The 18,676-nt window shown below is 45.0% G+C and overlaps 2 protein-coding genes and 2 long non-coding RNA genes across 4 annotated transcripts in view; 1 reads left to right on the top strand and 3 right to left on the bottom strand.

Annotated features, from left to right (window-relative positions):
• The window catches only part of LOC127007837 (uncharacterized), a 4,579-nt gene extending 336 nt beyond the window's left edge, over nucleotides 1-4,243 (top strand). Inside the window, exons 1-2 of the long non-coding RNA XR_007760598.1 lie at nucleotides 1-978; nucleotides 1,144-4,243. The exon at nucleotides 1-978 is cut by the window's left edge and continues 336 nt beyond it. This is a non-coding gene — a long non-coding RNA (uncharacterized LOC127007837). The remainder of the gene's footprint in view (nucleotides 979-1,143) is intronic.
• LOC127007835 (cerebellin-4-like) lies at nucleotides 4,233-8,076 on the bottom strand. Its single transcript, XM_050879225.1, has 5 exons — nucleotides 7,911-8,076; nucleotides 7,586-7,818; nucleotides 6,902-6,974; nucleotides 5,850-5,965; nucleotides 4,233-4,961 (listed from the first exon to the last, which is right to left on the bottom strand). Exons 2-5 carry the CDS (start codon nucleotides 7,816-7,818, stop codon nucleotides 4,751-4,753), a joined length of 633 nt encoding a protein of 210 aa, XP_050735182.1. The 5' UTR covers nucleotides 7,911-8,076; the 3' UTR covers nucleotides 4,233-4,750.
• A 1,373-nt stretch (nucleotides 8,077-9,449) lies between these two features.
• LOC127007836 (uncharacterized) lies at nucleotides 9,450-10,604 on the bottom strand. The gene is made up of 4 exons (XR_007760597.1): nucleotides 10,590-10,604; nucleotides 10,237-10,329; nucleotides 9,894-10,071; nucleotides 9,450-9,591 (listed from the first exon to the last, which is right to left on the bottom strand). It is a non-coding gene; the product is annotated as an uncharacterized LOC127007836 (long non-coding RNA).
• Nucleotides 10,605-13,581: 2,977 nt separating this feature from the next.
• Nucleotides 13,582-17,904, bottom strand: LOC127007834 (uncharacterized). Its single transcript, XM_050879224.1, has 5 exons — nucleotides 17,739-17,904; nucleotides 16,608-17,389; nucleotides 15,357-15,438; nucleotides 14,515-14,630; nucleotides 13,582-13,867 (listed from the first exon to the last, which is right to left on the bottom strand). Exons 2-5 carry the CDS (start codon nucleotides 17,387-17,389, stop codon nucleotides 13,654-13,656), a joined length of 1,194 nt encoding a protein of 397 aa, XP_050735181.1. The 5' UTR covers nucleotides 17,739-17,904; the 3' UTR covers nucleotides 13,582-13,653.
• Nucleotides 17,905-18,676: the final 772 nt, after the last annotated feature.

The raw sequence follows: 18,676 nt of genomic DNA, 5'->3' as shown, positions 1-18,676 counted from the left end.
TGGACCAGTTTTCCTTCTCTCCACAATACGCTAGAAATCAGACTCACTGTGCAGAAACAAAACAAAAAAGCGATCAACGTTACCAACTGTGAAAAAATAAAGCTAGAGCGAACATTTGACGTAGTAAGTGGAACCGATTTAGTGAGCAGGTTCTCTCGACATGGTTAAAAAAAAAGACTTGCTGTGTAGAAAAAAGAAAAAAAATCAATCTACGTAACGAATTGGAGAAAAGTAAAGCTGGTGAGAACATTTGACGTAGTAAGTGGAACCGTTTTATTGGGCAAATTCTCTCGACATAGTTAAATAAAAAAGACTTGCTGTGTAGAAAAAAAGGAAAAAAACAATTTACTTAACGAGTTGGAGACAAGTAAAGCAAGAGAGAACATGTGACGGAGTGAATGGAACTATTTGAGTGGAGTTTATCTTGACAGTTAAAAAAAAAAAAAGACTTGCTGTGTAAAAAAAAAAAAAAAATCAATCTACGTAACGAATTGGAGAAAAGTAAAGCTGGTGAGAACATTTGACGGGGTGAATGGAACAGTTTGAGTGGAGTTTCTCTCGACATAGTTAAAAAAAAAAAAAGATTTGCTGTGTAGAAAAGAAAAAAAAATCATTCTACGCAACGAACTGGAGACAAGTGAAGCTGGTGAAAACATTTGACGGACTTAATGCAACAGTTTGAGTGGAGTTTCTCTCGACATAGTTAAAAAAAAAAAAAAGACGGTGTGTAGAAAAAAAAGAAAAAAATCAATCTACGTAAAGAATTGGAAGAAAGTAAAGCAAGTGAAAATATTTGACGGAGCGAATGGAACTGTTTGAGTGATGAGTTTCTCTTGACAAGGGGGATAAAAAAAAAAAGTCAGTCTTGTTGTGCAGAAAGAAAGACAAAACAAAACAATGGACATGCCAACAGAGCAAAAAAATGAAAGGAGGGAAAATGTTTCTTTCTCTCTCTCTCGACACGAAGCTAAAGGTCAGGTCAGACTTGCAATACAGACTCCCTCAAAATAAAAGTCTAATGAACGTAAAAAATTGGGAACACAGTGAAGCCAGTGAAAACGTTGGGAAGAGTGGAGTTGTTCTATGTTCTAAAGTGGAGCGGTTGCAGCGATCAGCCTCTCTCGACACGATGCTAAAGGTCAGGTCAGACTTGCAACACAGACTCCCTCAAAAAAAAAAAGTTTAATGAACGTAAAAAATTGGGAACACAGTGAAGCCAGTGAAAACATTGGGTAGAGTGGAGTTGTTCTAATGATCAGCCTCTCCAAACACAAAACTATAAAAAAAAACAGACTTGCTATACAGATCCCAAAATAAACTCAAATCTACCTAACCAATTGGGAAAAACAGTGAAGCGAATGAAAGTATTTGGCGGGGTGAGTGGAAAGTTTTTAGGGATCAGTTTCTCTCGACACAGACTTGCTATACAGACCCCCCCCAAAAAAAGTCTTACGAAAGTACCTTATTCGGAAAACAGTGAAGCGAATGAAAGTATTTGGCGGGGTGAGTGGAAAGTTTTTAGTGATCAGTTTCTCTCGACACAAAAACTTGCTATACAGACCCCCAAAAAAGTCTAACGAAAGTAACTTATTCGGAAAACAGTGTAGCTAGTGGAAGCATTTGGTGGAGCGAGTGGAGAGGTTTTAGTGAGCGGCTTTTGTCAACACAAAACGAAAAATCAGACTTTTTTTTTTTACAACAAAGGAGACAGCTCAAGGGCACAAAAAAAGGAAACAATAATAAAGAAAAAAAAGCCGCTACTCGCTGCTCCTAAAAAAAAAAAAAAGAATCAACAGAGGTGGCCAAAAGAGAGGTCAATTTCGGGAGGAGAGGTGCAGAAAGAACAAACAAACAAAAAACAATTAACGTAACCAACCGGGAAAAAGTGGAACCAGGGAGAACATTCGCGGAGTGAGTGGAGCGGTTTCAGTGACCAACCTCCTCATGACACGCATCACAGAACCTACTCAACCTTTATCAACAAGACAGACGAGTCGCAGAGTGTTTCATTCAGCAACAACACATTCAGCAACAATTCTAAACTAACTGGGGCGGATTTAGTGATCAAATTCCTCGTAACACACATAAAATAAGTTTCCATTACCAACCTGACGAGCCGGAAAGTGTTTAATTCACCGACAATGCAGAACTGACAGGATGAGTTTAGTGACCCGTATCCTCGGCGGCAGACCAGATAGACCGATGGATGGACCAATAGATAGACAAATAGGATCGAACTCACGACGTCCCCTGAGCTCGCTGTTGCCAGGGGAGCGCACGGCGAGATCACCAACGCTCGAGACAGTGCAGGAAAAGCGTTCAATGATGCTCTGAAGGCGGGTGTGAAATGGTCTTGGAAATGAAACCCAACAGCCCCGACTCGTCCATCACGCCGGAAAGGAGGAGGATCGAGTGGCCGTGAGTGTCCGAGTGATTGATTGACGAAGGATTCAGGTGTTAAGTGTCATCAATGGAGGACAAAGTTTCGTTCCGGAGAAGAAGAAAACAAGAGATGGAGTTTCGTTCAGGAGAAGTGAAGAAAACGACATTGAGTTTTGTTCTGGAGAGGTAGAAAACGGGATAAAGAAAACGATAATGGGGGACTCCCACACGAATAACTGTTGATGGGTGGGCAGCAAAGTTTCGTTCCGGAGAAGAGGAAAACAAGAGATGGAGTTTCGTTCAGGAGAAGGGAAGAAAACGACATTGAGGAGTTTCGTTCTGGAGAGGTAGAAAACGGGATAAAGAAAACGATAACGGGGGACTCACACACGAACAACTCTTGATGGGTGGAAGATTTGCCCGCCTCCACCGCCCAGCCATTTCCGCCCCGCCCCGCCTCAACCCCCATCCCCGCCCCGCCCCAACCCCCATCCCCGCCCCGTCCCAGCTGACACCTACACCTTTGAAAACACACAAACACTCGATTGACTAATTGTACTAATCTAAGTGAACAACATCCGACGCCACACGGCAGGGAGTTGCGGTTGTGTTGTGTGCTGTCCAAAAATAAATACATTAGGAAATCCTTGCGGGTAAAACAAAAACTGAAGTTGGGAACGCCAGGGTGTGTTTGGGCTATCCAGGAGTAAAGAGAATGACAGTAGAACATGTTTGTGAGGAAAAAGAAAAGAAAGATGAAGGTCGGAGCAGTGTCTAATGTTTTTTTTTTTTCCCCTTGAGCAAACCGAGCTTAAAAACAAAATAGACAAGGCGGCTTTAGTAGAGCGAATCACTTGACACACGAACCTAAAAAAAAAACAGCCAAGACAACGTGACGGTTAAAATGTCGGATTAAGTGGCATTTCGAGGCATAGATTTTTTTTTTTTTTAACGCGCAGCAAGGATCCTCGCTTCCCTAGTCTGTCTGGGAGGAAGCAGGATTCGTATGGGCCCTGGGAGGAAGGAACAGGCCAGCGGGCAACCTCGGGGGCATGACTAGAGGATGACAAGACCCATAACGTTACTTCCACCCGTCCCCTTCATCCCAGCCTCACCCCATCACCCGTTCCCTTCATCCCAACCTCACCCCATCACCCGTTCCCTTCATCCCAGCCTCACCCCACCCGTCCCCTTCATCCAAGTCTCACCCCATCACTTTGTACAGTAAGGGAAGCTCAAGGGCAAAAAAAAAAAAAAAAAACAGCAACAAAGAAAACCGGTTGGACGCTGCTCCGGCTAAAGACGAAAAGAACGTGAGGGTGGAGAGGGGTCTTGAACGTTGCATACTCTCACTTTCCCGGAGCAACGTTCCTCTCACTCTCCCAGGGCAACGTTCCTCTCACTCTCCCAGGGCAACGTTCCTCTCACTCTCCCTGGGCAACGTTCCTCTCACTCTCCCAGGGCAACGTTCCTCTCACTCTCCCAGGGCAACGTTCCTCTCACTCTCCCTGGGCAACGTTCCTCTCACTCTCCCAGGGCAACGTTCCTCTCACTCTCCCAGGGCAACGTTCCTCTCACTCTCCCTGGGCAACGTTCCTCTCACTCTCCCAGGGCAACGTTCGAGACCCCGACGTTCAAACTGTCCTGCAGCAACTGATCTGAACGTCTGTGTCTGTCTGTATGTCTGTCTGTCTGTATCTGGCTCTTGACTTCCTCGGCCGGTGTCTTGAAGGTCGACTAATGTGAATTAATATTTTTGTAACTCTCTTCCGACATAGACGTTCTTTCATATTTTGTATGTGAAGTATAAAAAAAAAAAGCGATTGAAGTAGTGTATTGAAACGAATAAATGTTTATCTTGTATCGACTTTTATTTAACAGACACACACAGACATATATATACCCATTATTAACCACCTTATAAAGTTTCAAGGACCAGGTAAGTTTTCAGACACAGAGCTTAAGTTAATCTCTACGATGTACTCCACCCCCTCTTCTTCCCCCTCCTCCTCCTCTTCCTCTTCTTCTATTTCTTTTTCTTTTATTTCTTTTTTTGCTCCTCTTTTTATTTCGTCCTTTTCCATTTCCTTTCCTTCCTCCACTTATTTTCTTTCTCCTGTTTTTTAATTTTTATTTCATACTCTTTTTTTTCTTCCTTCCATCTTCTTCCTCCTCCTCCTCCTCCTCCTCCTCCCCTTTCTTTTTCTTCCTGTTTTTTTCTTTCTTACTCTTTTTATATTTCATCCTCTTTTTTTCCTTCCTCCTCCTCCTCTCCCTTCTCATTTTACTTTTCTTCAGTTTTTTTTTTTACTACTTTATTTTTTTTTTATTTCTTCCTTCTTCCTCTTCCTCCCCATTATCTCCGCCATCACTTCAAGTCGTTGCGGAACATCATGAAGCTGGAGAAGGAGTTGTAGGCGTTGACGTAAGGGTTCTCGTAGATGGCTCCCTCCTCCAGCTGCAGCTTTATCACGTCGCCTTTTAGCAGGAAGTAGAAGAGGGAGGTGGAGCTGTGCATATACCTGCCCCGTCTGCTATACGCCCACACCAGCGGATAGTTGTTAAGCATCAAGGCGACGCTGGAAATAGACAACGGGGAGGTGAGAACGACTGAAAAGCTCATAATTCACGGTTATTAAGTTTCGAACACAGGAATAAAAGCTCTAATTTGTATCGTATTAACCTGGCAGCATCGACACCGCCACCACCATCACCAACACCATCACCATCAACACCACCACACCTCCGGCGGCGGTACGGTACATACAGTCTCGCTCCGGCGATCTTAATGATGATGCCACTAAAAACCTCACAAACAGTTCCAGGCCCAGCTAATGATACTCTGAATGACCAAATAAAACAATTCTCCGCTTAGCAAACCCTGAAAATCAACTTCTGTACCATTCTAAAAACCTAACGCACTGTACCATTCTAAAAACCTAACGCACAGCTCCAGGCAAACGATACTCTGAATAACCAAATAAAACAATTCTACCTTTAGCAAAACCTGAAAATTAACTTCTATGCCATTAAAAACTAACATTTCTCCGCTTAGCAAAACCTGAAAATCAACTTCTGTACCATTCTAAAAACCTAACGCACAGCTCCAGGCAAATGATACTCTGAATAACCAAATAAAACAATTCTACCTTTAGCAAAACCTGAAAATTAACTTCTATGCCATTAAGAAACTAACAATACTCCGCTTAGCAAAACCTGAAAATCAACCTCTATGCCATTAAGAAACTAACAATTCTCCGCTTAGCAAAGCCTGAAAATCAACTTCTGTACCACTCTAAAAGCCTAACACACAGCTCCAGGCAAATGATACTCTGAATAACCAAATATAACAATTTTACGCTAAGCAAACCCTAAAAATCAACAACTATGCCACTAAAATCCAAACACGCAGTTCCAGGCCAAACAAAAAATAACCACCTCCCCGACAGAGCCTCCCCGGTACTCACGTGAAGTTGGAGTTCCTGGCGGAGGTACCGTGGAAGGCGAAGAAGTAGCCGCCTTCATGGGGAGCCACAAAACTCCCATTGTCCCTCCACGGCTTGCCGGTGTTCACGTGGACATTCTACGCCGCGGCGGGGAAGCGAGGATCAGGGCCAGTACACGAGGGATGAGACAACCGCGGATAAAAATACAGATTCAGCTTCCTTTTAAAACTCGCCTTCCCGTTCCGCGCAAAATTAATGAGAAGTGTAAGGGGAGGGCGGGATAGAACAGGATAGGGGACGAAATGGTGTAGCAGGAAGGGAAGGACGGAGGGACAGAATGGAATAGAGGAGGAAGAGAACGGGGTAGGAGACGAAATGGTGTAGCAGGGAGGGAAGGAGAGAGGGACAGAGTAGGGGACGAGATGGTGTAGCAGGGATGGAAGGAGGGAGGGACAGAATGGAATAGGGGAGGAAATGATGTACGAGGGAGGAATAGGACGGGATAGGGGACGAATTGGTGGAGGAGAAAGGGGGGGGGGAGGAAGGAGGGATAGAACGGAGTAGGGGACGAGCTGGTGTAGAAGGGAGGGAGAAAGAATGGAGTAGGGAACTGGAACTGGTGTAGAAGGGAGGGATAGAACGGGATAAGGGAGGAACTGGTGTAGGAGGGAGGGAGAGAGAATGAAGTAGAGGATGAGCTGGTCTAGGAGGGAGGGAGAGATAGTACGGAATAAGAAATTGGTGTAGAAGGGAGGGACGGGGTAGGGGAGGATGTGGTGTAGGAGGCAGGGGAGAGAGAATGGAGTAGGAGGAAGGGAGGGAGAGAATAGAGTGAGGGAGGAACTGCTGTGGGAGGAGACTCGACGCGTGAAAACTATGCTTCAGCCAAGACACTTAAATCGGTGAATCTATATTTCTGCCAGCATTTTGTCTTCACCTCCTTAATCGTTCAATTGATGTGTCCTAAAGCATAATGGAGGCGTCGATTATCAAGGCTCCGTATAAAGATAGCTACAGGTTGGGTTTGGTAATAACTGTTATGGTCGTAGTACAAAAGGCCATCCATCTCTCACCTGAAAGTGCAGTCTACTAGGCGCCTTCAACCCCGAAGCTTGAGCTCGCACACCGCAAAAGTTCGCCCGTCGACTGGAAATGAAAGACCGAGATCGTTACCGGGTCTACCTCAGATTCAGAAACTCATTAGACGACGGTAACCAAGCACAGGAAATAAAAAAAAATAAAAAACATAGCCAAGAAAAATAATAGCCAATAAACCAATTCATCAGTAAGTTAAATAGTTACCGGGTCTACCTCAGATTCAGAAACTCATTAGACGACGGTAAACAAGCACAGGAAATACAAATAAAAACCACACAAGAAAAAACATAGCCAAGAAAAATTATAGCCAATAAACCAATTCATCAGTTAGTCAAATCGTTACCGGGTCTTCCTCATATTCCAAAACTAGCACCACCGCAACCAAACCACAGTAAATACAAACCAAACCACGCTAGAAAAAAGCCAATAAACCGATTCAACCGAAAACAAAACGTAGCATTAGTTAGCCAAAGTGTTTAATGGGTAACCAAAACAAACTGAAAATCTTAAAACACCATAAGAAAAAAGTTAAACCGAATCCTCAAGCTACTTCAAAACGCCCTAAACCCCACGTTAGGACAAAAAAAAAAGTAAGTAAACGGCAACTACCCCAAGGCTTCCTGGGCACACCTAAAGAAAACAACGCAATGAATACTCACTACACGACTCGATAGCTGGGCCTCGTTCGGTAAAACAACAACTCTCGGGCCAAGGGGTTAGTTTCGTTGCCGGGGCCATCACCAGCGTCGCCGTCCTCGCCGTCGTAGTAATAGGTTTGAGTGCTGTTATCGGCGTCGTCACAGTATATCCCGTAACACTCCTCCTCAGGCTCCATCTGCGGCCGCCCGGTACACGACGCCAACACTAAAACCACAACACCGTACTTCCACATCTGTAATATCGAGCGCCAAGTAAACACCTCGACCGCCAGGCTGTAGTGGCCGTCAAATTTTAACTGCCTCGGGAAATTTGTCCTCCACCGACCTTGCCGTCCGCGTGGGTATCAGCACACCAAACACGTCCGGCCGCCGCGAACTCTAAAGAAGGACTGCCCAAAACACCCAGGCAGCTTCTATACGTGACCTTCCTTCCACGAGCGGAATAGTTCAGTCCAACAATTCAGAAACAATCCCGAAAGGTTAACTGCCTCGACTACCGAACCATTCTTGGCGAGACAGGATTCGCTGAGGTGCTGGTACACGTTGCTTTCGAATGGAGGCTAATGTACTTTCGAATGGACCTTAAAGGGTTAAGGTAAAGAGCATACGACCGAGTAGTATTTTAACCATTGGTCCATCACATTCAGTTCGACGGTACCGTGAATTCTGTCCGATGAGCGCTAGTTAAAGGAATTTACATCACATTTAGTTCGACGGTACCGTGAATTCTGTCCGATGAGCGCTAGTTAAAGGAATTTACATCACATTTAGTTCGACGGTACCGTGAATTCTGTCCGATGAGCGCTAGTTAAAGGAGTTTAATGTAAAGAGCATATGATCAAATATTATTTTAATAAGTTATTATTAAACCACAGACAGTCAGGGCGGTATCAGCGTACGGTCACAAAGTTTACAGTTAGTTTTGGTAGACCATGAAGCCCGTGAAGCTGGTGTAGGCCTCGTCGCCCGGGTGCTCGTAAATCTCCCCTTCCTGGATCTCCAAGTACACCTGGTCTCCGCGCCGCAGCTCCAGGAAAACAGAGTTGGAGCCGTGCTGGTAGTCGCCGCTGGTGCCGTAAGCAGTGACTTGGTAAACGCGATTCCTCATTAAACCCATGCTGCAAGAAATAATGTCAAGGGAATGGCTTTAACACAAGCGAAAACATGAAGTAACTATATAAAAACCATGAAGGAAACAATGTAAAACACTAAACGCAACATTTATGTAATGTAAAACACTAAACGCAACATTTATGTAAAGTAAAACACTAAACGCAACATTTATGTAAAACACTAAACGCAACATTTACTCACGTGAAGTCTTCCGATTTCTCGGCCACGGCATGGAAGGAGAAGTAGTAACCGCCGCTGAACGGAGTCTGGAAGACGGACCGACCCTGGCTCCAGCCACGTCCGACATTAGTCAATACGGTCTGCAGTAAGAACTGAACATTAGGATACTGCCCAGATTTAATTAAAATAGACCTACTAACCTGAGAAATACTTTAAAATAGAAGTTACCCGGAACTCCACTCTGCCGCGAGCCCTTGTAGTCACTGCTTTCCTCACGGAGAAGGCAACTCGTTCACTGGAAAGTTGAAGTATATTAGGAAAAAGTTTAGTATATTAATTAGGAAACTCATCACGCATCCATCTTTCGTTTCAATCGTATGTACAGATAAAATTTAAACCACAACACTTCAAACTTATACTAACATAGGAGGAATAGGCCCGGGAAAGGGAAGTGGTCTAGGGACGGGGATAGGGCCAAGTGGGGAACGTATGTCACCCTGCCTCGCCAGACCCTTTCCTGCCTTTGCTGCCAGACCCTCAGCGGTAGTGCCTCCCTCGGTGGTGGAAGGGGGTGTCATTGGCGTGATGGTGGTGGTCGTGGTCGTGGTTGGGTCGTGCCAGGCGGTACTACAATCATGACCGTCACACGTGTCCTGAGGTCGCCCGAAGCACATCGCCAGTAGGCAAAGACCCACCACGATTATCAGCCTCATCTGGGAAGAAAGAAACTCCGCTACGCCAAACTATACAAAATTACCCCTAGTTATAATAATCAAAACCCAAATACTAGGGCAATAAAATAATCACTAACCCCAAAATATTAATCCGAAAGTTATAACAAACCCAAAATTAATCCCAAAGTTAACAACCCGAAATATTAGTCCCAAAGTTATAGTAATCAAACAACCCAAAACATCAATCCCAAAGTTACAATAAAAACTTTAACCATACAAATCTTAAAACCCAACAAATTTATGCACCAACAAAACTCAAATATAATCACAACACCACTCACCTTTACAAATAATGTTAAATCCGTCTCCCCAACTCCAGGCCAGAGCAGTGACTAACCACAAGCTCCGCCCACCTCCTCTTCCTCGCCTCGCCTTGCAGCCGCGCGTACGAGGAGGGGGCGCGCCGCAAATGACCAATTGAAACCGAGACGATACCAGCGCCATCTATTCTCTCATTTCCTAACGACGGCAACACTTAAACGAACAGCTGAAACCTCCGAAGTGTGTGTGTGTGTGTGTGTGTGTGTGTGTGTGTGTGTCGGAGAGTAGAAGTGCGTAAGACAATAAGGAAAAGACATGAGTAAAAGACGCAAGTACAAGACATCCATTCGAAATCAATCTCACCTTTGGCCGCACTTTTTCTGTTTCTTACGTGGGAGCAGTGCCGAGCTGGATTATTTTTTTCTTCTTTTTGTCTTCTTCCTTGGGCTGCTTCCTCTGTTGTAAAAGGATAAGTATAAGACGATCAATATAAGGATGAGAATGTGCACCCGTCATTGTTTAGGATTTGTAATGAGTCAAACAGGCGATGGACGGTACGGGCTCACACCAGGGGCGGTATTCTCAGACGCCTCCACCTCGCACATGAACTATTTTCAAAGGTCAAAATGGAGATTAAGCGGGCTTTCATGAGGATTTTTTTCACATTCATGGTACAGAAGAAGAGTTAAACAACCACCAGGGCCATTAAACTATACCTGAAAATGCCCGAAACGCCTGCGAAAGCCTTGTAAAATATGTGAATTGGGCGGCGAAAGGTTTGACAATACGGGTCCAGGACTGTTTTCCAAGCCCACAAGGAAGTGTAACCGGGTTTGCCTGTGTGATTTGCCCCTTCCAGGATGCATAAGTCGTGTTAAACCATCACTATGATCACAAAAACAGTCTCTGAACATGCCAGCAACTTCTACGAGAGTCTTTTCAACCAGGCGAACTGAGGCGCCACTATGACTGTTATCCGAAACCACAGGGAAGATTACCCGGGTGTGCTTGAATGATTTGTCCCTTTCAAGTGTAACACCATCACTGTGATCACAAAAACAGTCTTTAAACATCCCAACAACTTCTACGAGAGGCTTTTCAAACAGATGGACAGAGGCGCCACTGCAACTGTTATCCAAAACCACAGGGAAGATTACCCGGGTGTGCTTGAATGATTTGTCCCTTTCAAGTGTAAAACCATCACTGTGATCACAAAAAACAGTCTTTAAACATCCCAGCAACTTCTATACTTTTCAAACAGATGGACTGAGGCGCCACTACAACTGTTATCCAAAACCACAGGGAAGATTAACCGGGTGTGCCTGGATGATTTGTCCCTTTCAAGTGTAACACCATCACTGTGATCACAAAAACAGTCTGAAAATCCCAGCAACTTCTACACTTTTCAAACAGATGGACAGAGGCGCCACAACGACTGTTATCCAAAACCACAGGGAAGATTACCCGGGTGTGCCTGGATGATTTGTCCCTTTCAAGTGTAACACCATCACTGTGATCACAAAAACAGTCTGAACATCCCAGCAACTTCTACACTTTTCAAACAAATGGACAGAGGCGCTACTACAACTGTTATCCAAAACCACAGGGAAGATTAACCGGGTGTGCCTGGATGATTTGTCCCTTTCAAGTGTAACACCATCACTGTGATCACAAAAACAGTCTGAACATCCCAGCAACTTCGAGAGGCTTTTCAACCAGGCGAACTGAGGCGCCGATACGTTTCAGAGCCCAGGCTTTCGTCATTACTCTGCTCCTGTGCCCTCGACGCCCCGCCAGGCATAACAAGGCGGGTCACTGGCGGCTTGGCTCACTCATCATTTTCACTGGTACCTCACGACCTGACACCCACCCCTCCCTCTGAACCTTTATGTATTCGGGGACGAAGCTTTGTCTATGTGTAACCAATTAGTATTTCTCAATGTTATCACCACTTCACAGGTTTATTTATTCGCTTTAAGACACACACCTAGAGCTCCCATATTAAGAACACAACCAGCATAGTTCCTCTTCCTCGCCCGCCCACTGAATATTTTTGATAGTCTTTTATGGTACGAGTATTAAGCATTAGCAATTCCCTTTAGGTGATTACTTTTTGGAATAACGGAGAAGCTTTACTGGTGTATTAATTTTTCTGGTATATGACTCGTATGTAACTGGTGGACTGGTCTTTCACAGCAACGAGTTAATAACGTTACTACTACTACTATTACTACCGCTACTACTGCCACTGTTATTATTTCTGCAACTACTTCTGCTGCCCGTGTTACGTCTGCTGCTGCTACTGTTGTTGATGATGATGATGATTCTGCCGCTACTAAAGTTGGAAAGTTTCGTTTAGTCGGCGCAACATCTGTGGTCATATGCCGGAGAGAGACAGGAGGGGAAGGAATTAACAAGAAAAGAGAAAAGATCCCAGGAGACGGGACACAACCCCCGATTAATACCTGGTACCCATTCACTGCTGGGTGGACAGGGGCGTAGGGTATCGGAAAAGCCGCCCAAATATTTCCACTCCTCCCGGGAATCGAACCCGGGCTCTCTCGGTTGTGAGCCCCGCTACTAATGAAACTCTAATAATAGTAAAAATGGTAATGTAATATAACCATTTCTCAGGAACCAATTACAGCGACGCCCACCACCTTCCTCTTCTCCGGAAAACTCATTCCAGTAGACTTAATCCTTAACTCGAGGAATAGAATTCTCTCTCTCTCTCTCTCTCTCTCTCTCTCTCTCTCTCTCTCTCCCAACAAAATAACTCGTCCCCTAATCTGCCCACTTTCCAAATTGACAACTCTGCGGTGATTGCTCCTCATCCCCCCCCCCCCACTCCCCCACCCGGGTAATAAACACACCACCCGCATTTGACTCCGAAGCTCCGGACCCACTGCTTCGAAGCTTCACGCGCACACAGCCCCGAGCGTTACCCCGAGAATCATTGCCTCCAGAACGGTTTTAATATGAAGGAGTATGACACTTGTTTTCTAGTTTTGTTTTTTTAATTACTCAGCGTCCTAAATAATTAATATCCTTGCCATACCACCCATATGTGCTTTATTCTCTTAATTGATATGGTGGCAGAGGTATTAGTTTGTGGGCTTGAGTTTGACGCCTTAAAATCACCGAAGAAACAGATATACGCAAACAACGCACGGCACTTGATTCTTGATTAAAACAATTCCCCATTTTTCTGTAAAGGGTTGTAAATCAGTTTCGTAATCTAAATGCAGCGTAACCAGACTGAAAACAGAACAACTTCCATACGTTCATTGTAGCGGCCACACACGACACTACGCAACACAACCAGAAGTATAAACCAGCGACTCCTAAACTTCTTGTGGTATAGCATCATTCCGTTCAGGGTAAACTACACGCAGCGTAACCAGAATGAAAACATCTGTACTTCCATATTTTTATTCATAAGGGGTCACACAACCACCATCAGACAACTATAACAGTGAAACAGCGACTCCCAGACTTTGTAGATATTTTTTGGTAATCTAAATGAGGGTACCCGAAATATAAAAAAAATACTTTCACTTATAATGTTTCATACTTTTACCGTTTAGCGGCCACACACACACACACAATCACCAAACAACTATAACAGTGAACCAGCGACTCCCAGACTTCGTAGACTTTTTGTTCATGGTAATCTAAGTAAGGGTAACCGAAATAAAAATAAAACAATTACTTTTATACTTTTACTGTTTAGCTGCCCCACACACAATCAAACAACCATAAAAGTGGACCAGCGATCCCCTAGACTTCGTTCCGCCGTCTGAGGCTGAAGATGAAGCCCGTGAAAGTGGTGTAGGCGTCGGCTCCCTCCTGGATGGCGCCGCCCTTCCGCAGGTGCAGCGAGATCAGGTCGTTGCGGTCCAGCTCCAGGAACACCGAGTTCGAACCCCGCTCCATCGTGCCGTTGCTCACCAGCGACCCCACCACGTACTGCCGGTTCAGCCGCAGCTCCAGACTGAACGACGGAATGATAAGACCACTATGAAAAACGTTACCCCCCCAAAAAAAAAACGCCACTAGAGCTTAATACATCTATGAAACTAGTCATCTATAAACAAAGTCAAATTTCAAACACTAACGGAATTGCCAAGTCCTTAATCTGCTGTGAGAGGTCATCTAAAAAATCTATATAACGCAATCGGCAAGTGCATATACAAATACTATGAAAGACGCCATCTAGAAAAGTATCTGAATTCTAATTGCCACCAGGGAAAAGCAATGACCTTAACAGACACAGAAAACCACACTGAAACTAAATATTGTAATGCTATAAATTATGTGTCTAAACAAGGTAAATATGACAAGGGTTCCATTTGTAGAGATTGAGATTATCTAAAATATATGTTTTAATCTCAAACTCGTCCCTAAATAATAACTTTCCCTAATAACCTTCCCTAATTGAACAGCTAAGAATAATCACCTCACTATAAACAAACTTAAAACAACTCGACTGAATACAATACGTAATCACACGAGAACGAGACAAAATACGTAAAGCAAAAACTATCGTACAAAAAACCTGACCAGTAATTATCTCACAAACCACAAGAGCAACACCGAACCAAACACCAAGGCACACTAACCACTAATCTCCACACTCACTTGAAGCCGTAGCCCTTCCTGGCGGTGGCGTGGAAGCTGAAGAAGTAGCCAGCGTCGGACGGGCAGAAGAACACGCCGCGTTTGAGGTAAGCGTCGCCCACGTTGAACAGCATCTCCTGCAGACACTGAGTTTTTGTGACGCGGCAAATCTCTCCAGCCGGCCTTCCTATGTCACGGTCACTCAATACGCATTTCCTATAATCTATTCTCTATAAAACTAGCGAATTTCAGACTTCCCTTTGTACTCTAAACATCCAGTACGACTCGCCTCTATAACGCATCTACTAACATTACAAAACATGCGACTTTCTGGTTTCTTATTTAGCCAAGTTTCATTAATAGGTGAGCATTCAACGACGAGCCAAAATAGGAACCTAATCCCATTAAAACGGTATTCTAACCCCACTGAGATTGTAACCTAATGTCCCCTAAAACTGAGGAGGAGGAAAACTTGTTGGGGAGGAGAAAGTTGGAAAGTTTCGTTTAGTCGGCGCAACATCTGTGGTCATATGCCGGAGAGACAGACGGGGAAGGAATTATAGGAGAGGGGAACAGATCCGAGGAGACGGGACACAACCCCCGATTAATACCTGGTACCCATTCACTGCTGGGTGGACAGGGGCGTAAAATCCGCCCAAATTTTTCCACTCCGCCCGGGAATCGAACCCCGGCTCTCGGTTGTGAGCCGAGTGTGCTAACCACTGCACCACGAAGTCCCCTGGGAGGAGGAACAGAGGTCAGTTTAGGTCAGTTCTGAGGAAGGCAAAGCGTTACCATTTGTTAAGTTGCTTGCAACTACATAAATAGCGACGAAGCCATGTCCCTTTCATACCAAGACTCACCGAGAAGGTCAGCCTCAAGTCATTGGTGATAGCCTTCGTGTACCTCGCCTTCTTGACCGTGAAGACGACTTGCCACAGAATACTTCGAACGTTCGGAAATGGAAGAAATATACAAGTCAGTAATATGGGGAGAAAAAATCGGTTAAATAGAGCGAGAAAAACGTTAGCAAAATGAGCGAGAAAAACGTTAGCAAAATGAGCGAGAAAAACGTTAGCAAAATGAGCGAGAAAAACGTTAGCAAAATGAGCGAGAAAAACGTTAGCAAAATGAGCGAGAAATACGTTAGCAAAATGAGCGAGAAAAACGTTAGCAAGATGAGCGAGAAAACGTTAGCAAAATGAGAGAGAAAAACGTTAGCAAAATGAGCGAGAAAAACGTTAGCAAAATGAGCGAGAAAAACGTTAGCAAAATGAGCGAGAAAAACGTTAGCAAAATGAGCGAGATAAACGTTAGCAAAATGAGCGAGATAAACGTTAGCAAAATGAGCGAGAAAAACGTTAGCAAAATGAGCGAGAAAAACGTTAGCAAAATGAGCGAGAAAAACGTTAGCAAAATGAGCGAGAAAAACGTTAGCAAAATGAGCGAGAAAAACGTTAGCAAAATGAGCGAGAAAAACGTTAGCAAAATGAGCGAGAAAAACGTTAGCAAAATGAGCGAGAAAAACGTTAGCAAAATGAGCGAGAAAAACGTTAGCAAAATAGCCGAGAAAAACGTCAGCAAAATGGGCGAGAAAAACGTTAGCAAAATGGGAGAGAAAAACGTTAACAAAATGAGCGAGAAAAACTTTAGCAAAATGAGCGAGAAAAACGTTAGCAAAATGAGCGAGAAAAACGTTAGCAAAATGAGTGGAAAAACGTTAGTAAGATAAATTCAAAGTACTAACACCCAGGAATGGCTCTAAACTATGCTAGCGAGCCGTATAAACTCTTGCAATGCTCTGAATCCATTTACATTATTAGCAAATAAGAGAAATATCGAATGAAGTCAACTCATGCTACGGTTCACTTCGCAAACCTCACGACCTACCACCGTTGCCAGATTATCGTACTCAGAGCCTCGTATTTATTGGTTTCTGAGCCATAGCTATTGCCAAAAAAAACACCAATAATTAACCATTTTAACGAGAACTATATATGAAGGCAGTTATTGGGATCGAGGAGGCAGTTTTGGGGTCTGAAATAGGCAAACATAGGAGGCTGAGTACGACAATCTGGCAACGTTGCTCGGCCCTACAAGGAATGGCTACTTACTTCGCGGGCAGGCCTGGGGGGCGCGGGTTCTTGGGGCGCCGCGCAGTTGGGCCGGCGAACCTTGGCGGGTATTTTTCGGCACCGACAGCGGGAGGAACCCTAGACTTCCTCCTCCCTTGTCTGGCCAGCGAGTTGTCAGGGCTTGGGGTGGTCTCATCGTCTGGGGGTAAGGTGGGGTAGGTCTCGTCGTCTGCCTCTTCGGTGGTCTCGTGGTGGTCAGGGTCGAAAGTGGTCTCGTGGTGGTCAGGGTCGAAAGTGGTCTCGTGGTGGTCAGGGTCGAAAGTGGTCTCGTGGTGGTCAGGGTCGAAAGTGGTCTCGTGGTGGTCAGGGTCGAAAGTGGTCTCGTGGTGGTCTGGTTCGAAAGTGGTCTCGTGGTGGTCTGGGTCGAAAGTGGTCTCGTGGTGGTCTGGGTCGAAAGTGGTCTCGTGGTGGTCTGGGTCGAAAGTGGTCTCGTGGTGGTCTGGGTCGAAAGTGGTCTCGTGGTGGTCTGGGTCGAAAGTGGTCTCGAGTTCTGGTTGTGGGTCTAGTGTTGTGTCGTGGTCTGTGTCAGTACCAGGCCCCGGGGTAGTGGTGGTGGTGGTGGTGGTGGCGGTGTGTTCTCCCTCCCCGTGGTGGTGGTCGTCTTCTCGGTGGTAGTAGTGACGAATGCGCGCGAGGGGCTGACAAGTCTCGTCGCCCTCATCACACGAGAGCATGCCATCGGTCGTATCCTGGCTCATGACCACCACCACTGCCATCACCACTATCACCACCACCCCACTCACCACCATCAGCCATCTCATCTAAACGGAGAACAAACGAAACACGGATCAAGCAAACGTAAATACACTGTCATTTGTAACAAGCATAGCACTTATTAGCACAATAGTTATGGACACAAACACCACAAACAATCACTATCTTAACGCTTACAAGTAAAAACATAGAACCAAAAAATGTTCCGAACCCAAATACACACACACAACCCTTTCATAAATTAGAATAAGTGAGCGTAAGCAAGATATGACGTTACAGCGATGAATTACATGAATACAACTCAGAGGAATACAACTAAAGTCTTCACCCTACAAATAATATAAAACACAGAGGCTCAAACTATGAACTGGATAAGAAAAACCATCACCACCTTACCTTGAAACCACTCCACTCTGCTCCTCGCTCCTGATTAGTCTCACGCCCTCAGCAGCCGCCACACCGAACTCCAAATTCCTTCGCCGACGACTTACTCAAGAATGAAGCCTCGTGTACCTTGCTCCCGACCCTTGTTCACGCTTACGGCTCCAGAGGGCGTCCGCGGCGTCAGAAATACCAAACCAGCACCATGGAGAGGGGGTAGGAAGGAGGAGGGAGAGGGAGAAGGTAGGAGGAGGGAAAAGGAAGGACGAGGAAGGGTTGTTTCGTCCCTTCTGAGTATCACTGGCGCCATCTGTTACACGCCAGCGGAAGCATTGGCAAAGCTTCGAATGGCATTTCCCGAGGACCCGAACGAAACTGCGGAGGGGAATCGGTAGGGTATGGGAGGTGTACGTGTATGTTTGTGTGTGTGTGTGTGTGTGTGTGTGTGTTTGTGTGTTATAGTACGAATGCAAAGATATCAGTGTAGAAATGATGATGAGAAGAACAAAAAACAAGGAGGAAAACTAGAAGGCAATAATAAAAGAAATAGATCATCAACAAACACACAACAAGAACCAGAAACCATCAATAATTGCAATCCCTAATACAGTTAATGGCTGCTGGGTGGCTGAGTGTCGTTTGGAGTAGACACGTAACTACCAGCACACCACTTCGCTCCCCCCTGCCTCCACTACCTTCACCACCACTACCATCACCACCTCACCACCTTCCCCCTTTCACCACCACCACCATCACCACCACCACAGACACCATTTCTCACCATTAGTCCCCACAGCACCATTATCCTTTGGTCTGTTTGCCTCTGTCTTTCCTCGAGTGTTTTTTTTACTGGTTGTTTGTTAGTTTGTTGGTTTTCATGTCTATTTACTTGTGTTTCTGTCAGTCTAACGGTATTTATGTTTGTTTGTATGTGTGTCAGTCTGTTTATGTGT

Source organism: Eriocheir sinensis, chromosome 36 (genome assembly GCF_024679095.1).
Source record: "Eriocheir sinensis breed Jianghai 21 chromosome 36, ASM2467909v1, whole genome shotgun sequence".
NCBI classification, from domain to species: Eukaryota; Metazoa; Arthropoda; class Malacostraca; order Decapoda; family Varunidae; genus Eriocheir; species Eriocheir sinensis.
Note: the sequence above shows the minus strand (reverse complement) of the source record. Positions and strands in the feature narration are given on the sequence as shown.

Bases quoted from the DNA above. Each gene is read 5' to 3' on its own strand.
- LOC127007834 (XM_050879224.1), bottom strand. From the start codon at position 17,389: ATGAGATGGCTGATGGTGGTGAGTGGGGTGGTGGTGATAGTGGTGATG. The intron at 15,439-16,607 runs GTAAGTAGCCAT...GAACGTTCGAAG, and splicing joins CCCCCAGGCCTGCCCGCGAA to TATTCTGTGGCAAGTCGTCT. The intron at 14,631-15,356 runs GTGAGTCTTGGT...CAGTGTCTGCAG, and splicing joins ACTTGAGGCTGACCTTCTCG to GAGATGCTGTTCAACGTGGG.
- LOC127007835 (XM_050879225.1), bottom strand. From the start codon at position 7,818: ATGTGGAAGTACGGTGTTGTGGTTTTAGTGTTGGCGTCGTGTACCGGG. The intron at 5,966-6,901 runs GTGAGAGATGGA...GCCGCGGCGTAG, and splicing joins CTAGTAGACTGCACTTTCAG to AATGTCCACGTGAACACCGG. The intron at 4,962-5,849 runs GTGAGTACCGGG...GTCTATTTCCAG, and splicing joins GCCAGGAACTCCAACTTCAC to CGTCGCCTTGATGCTTAACA.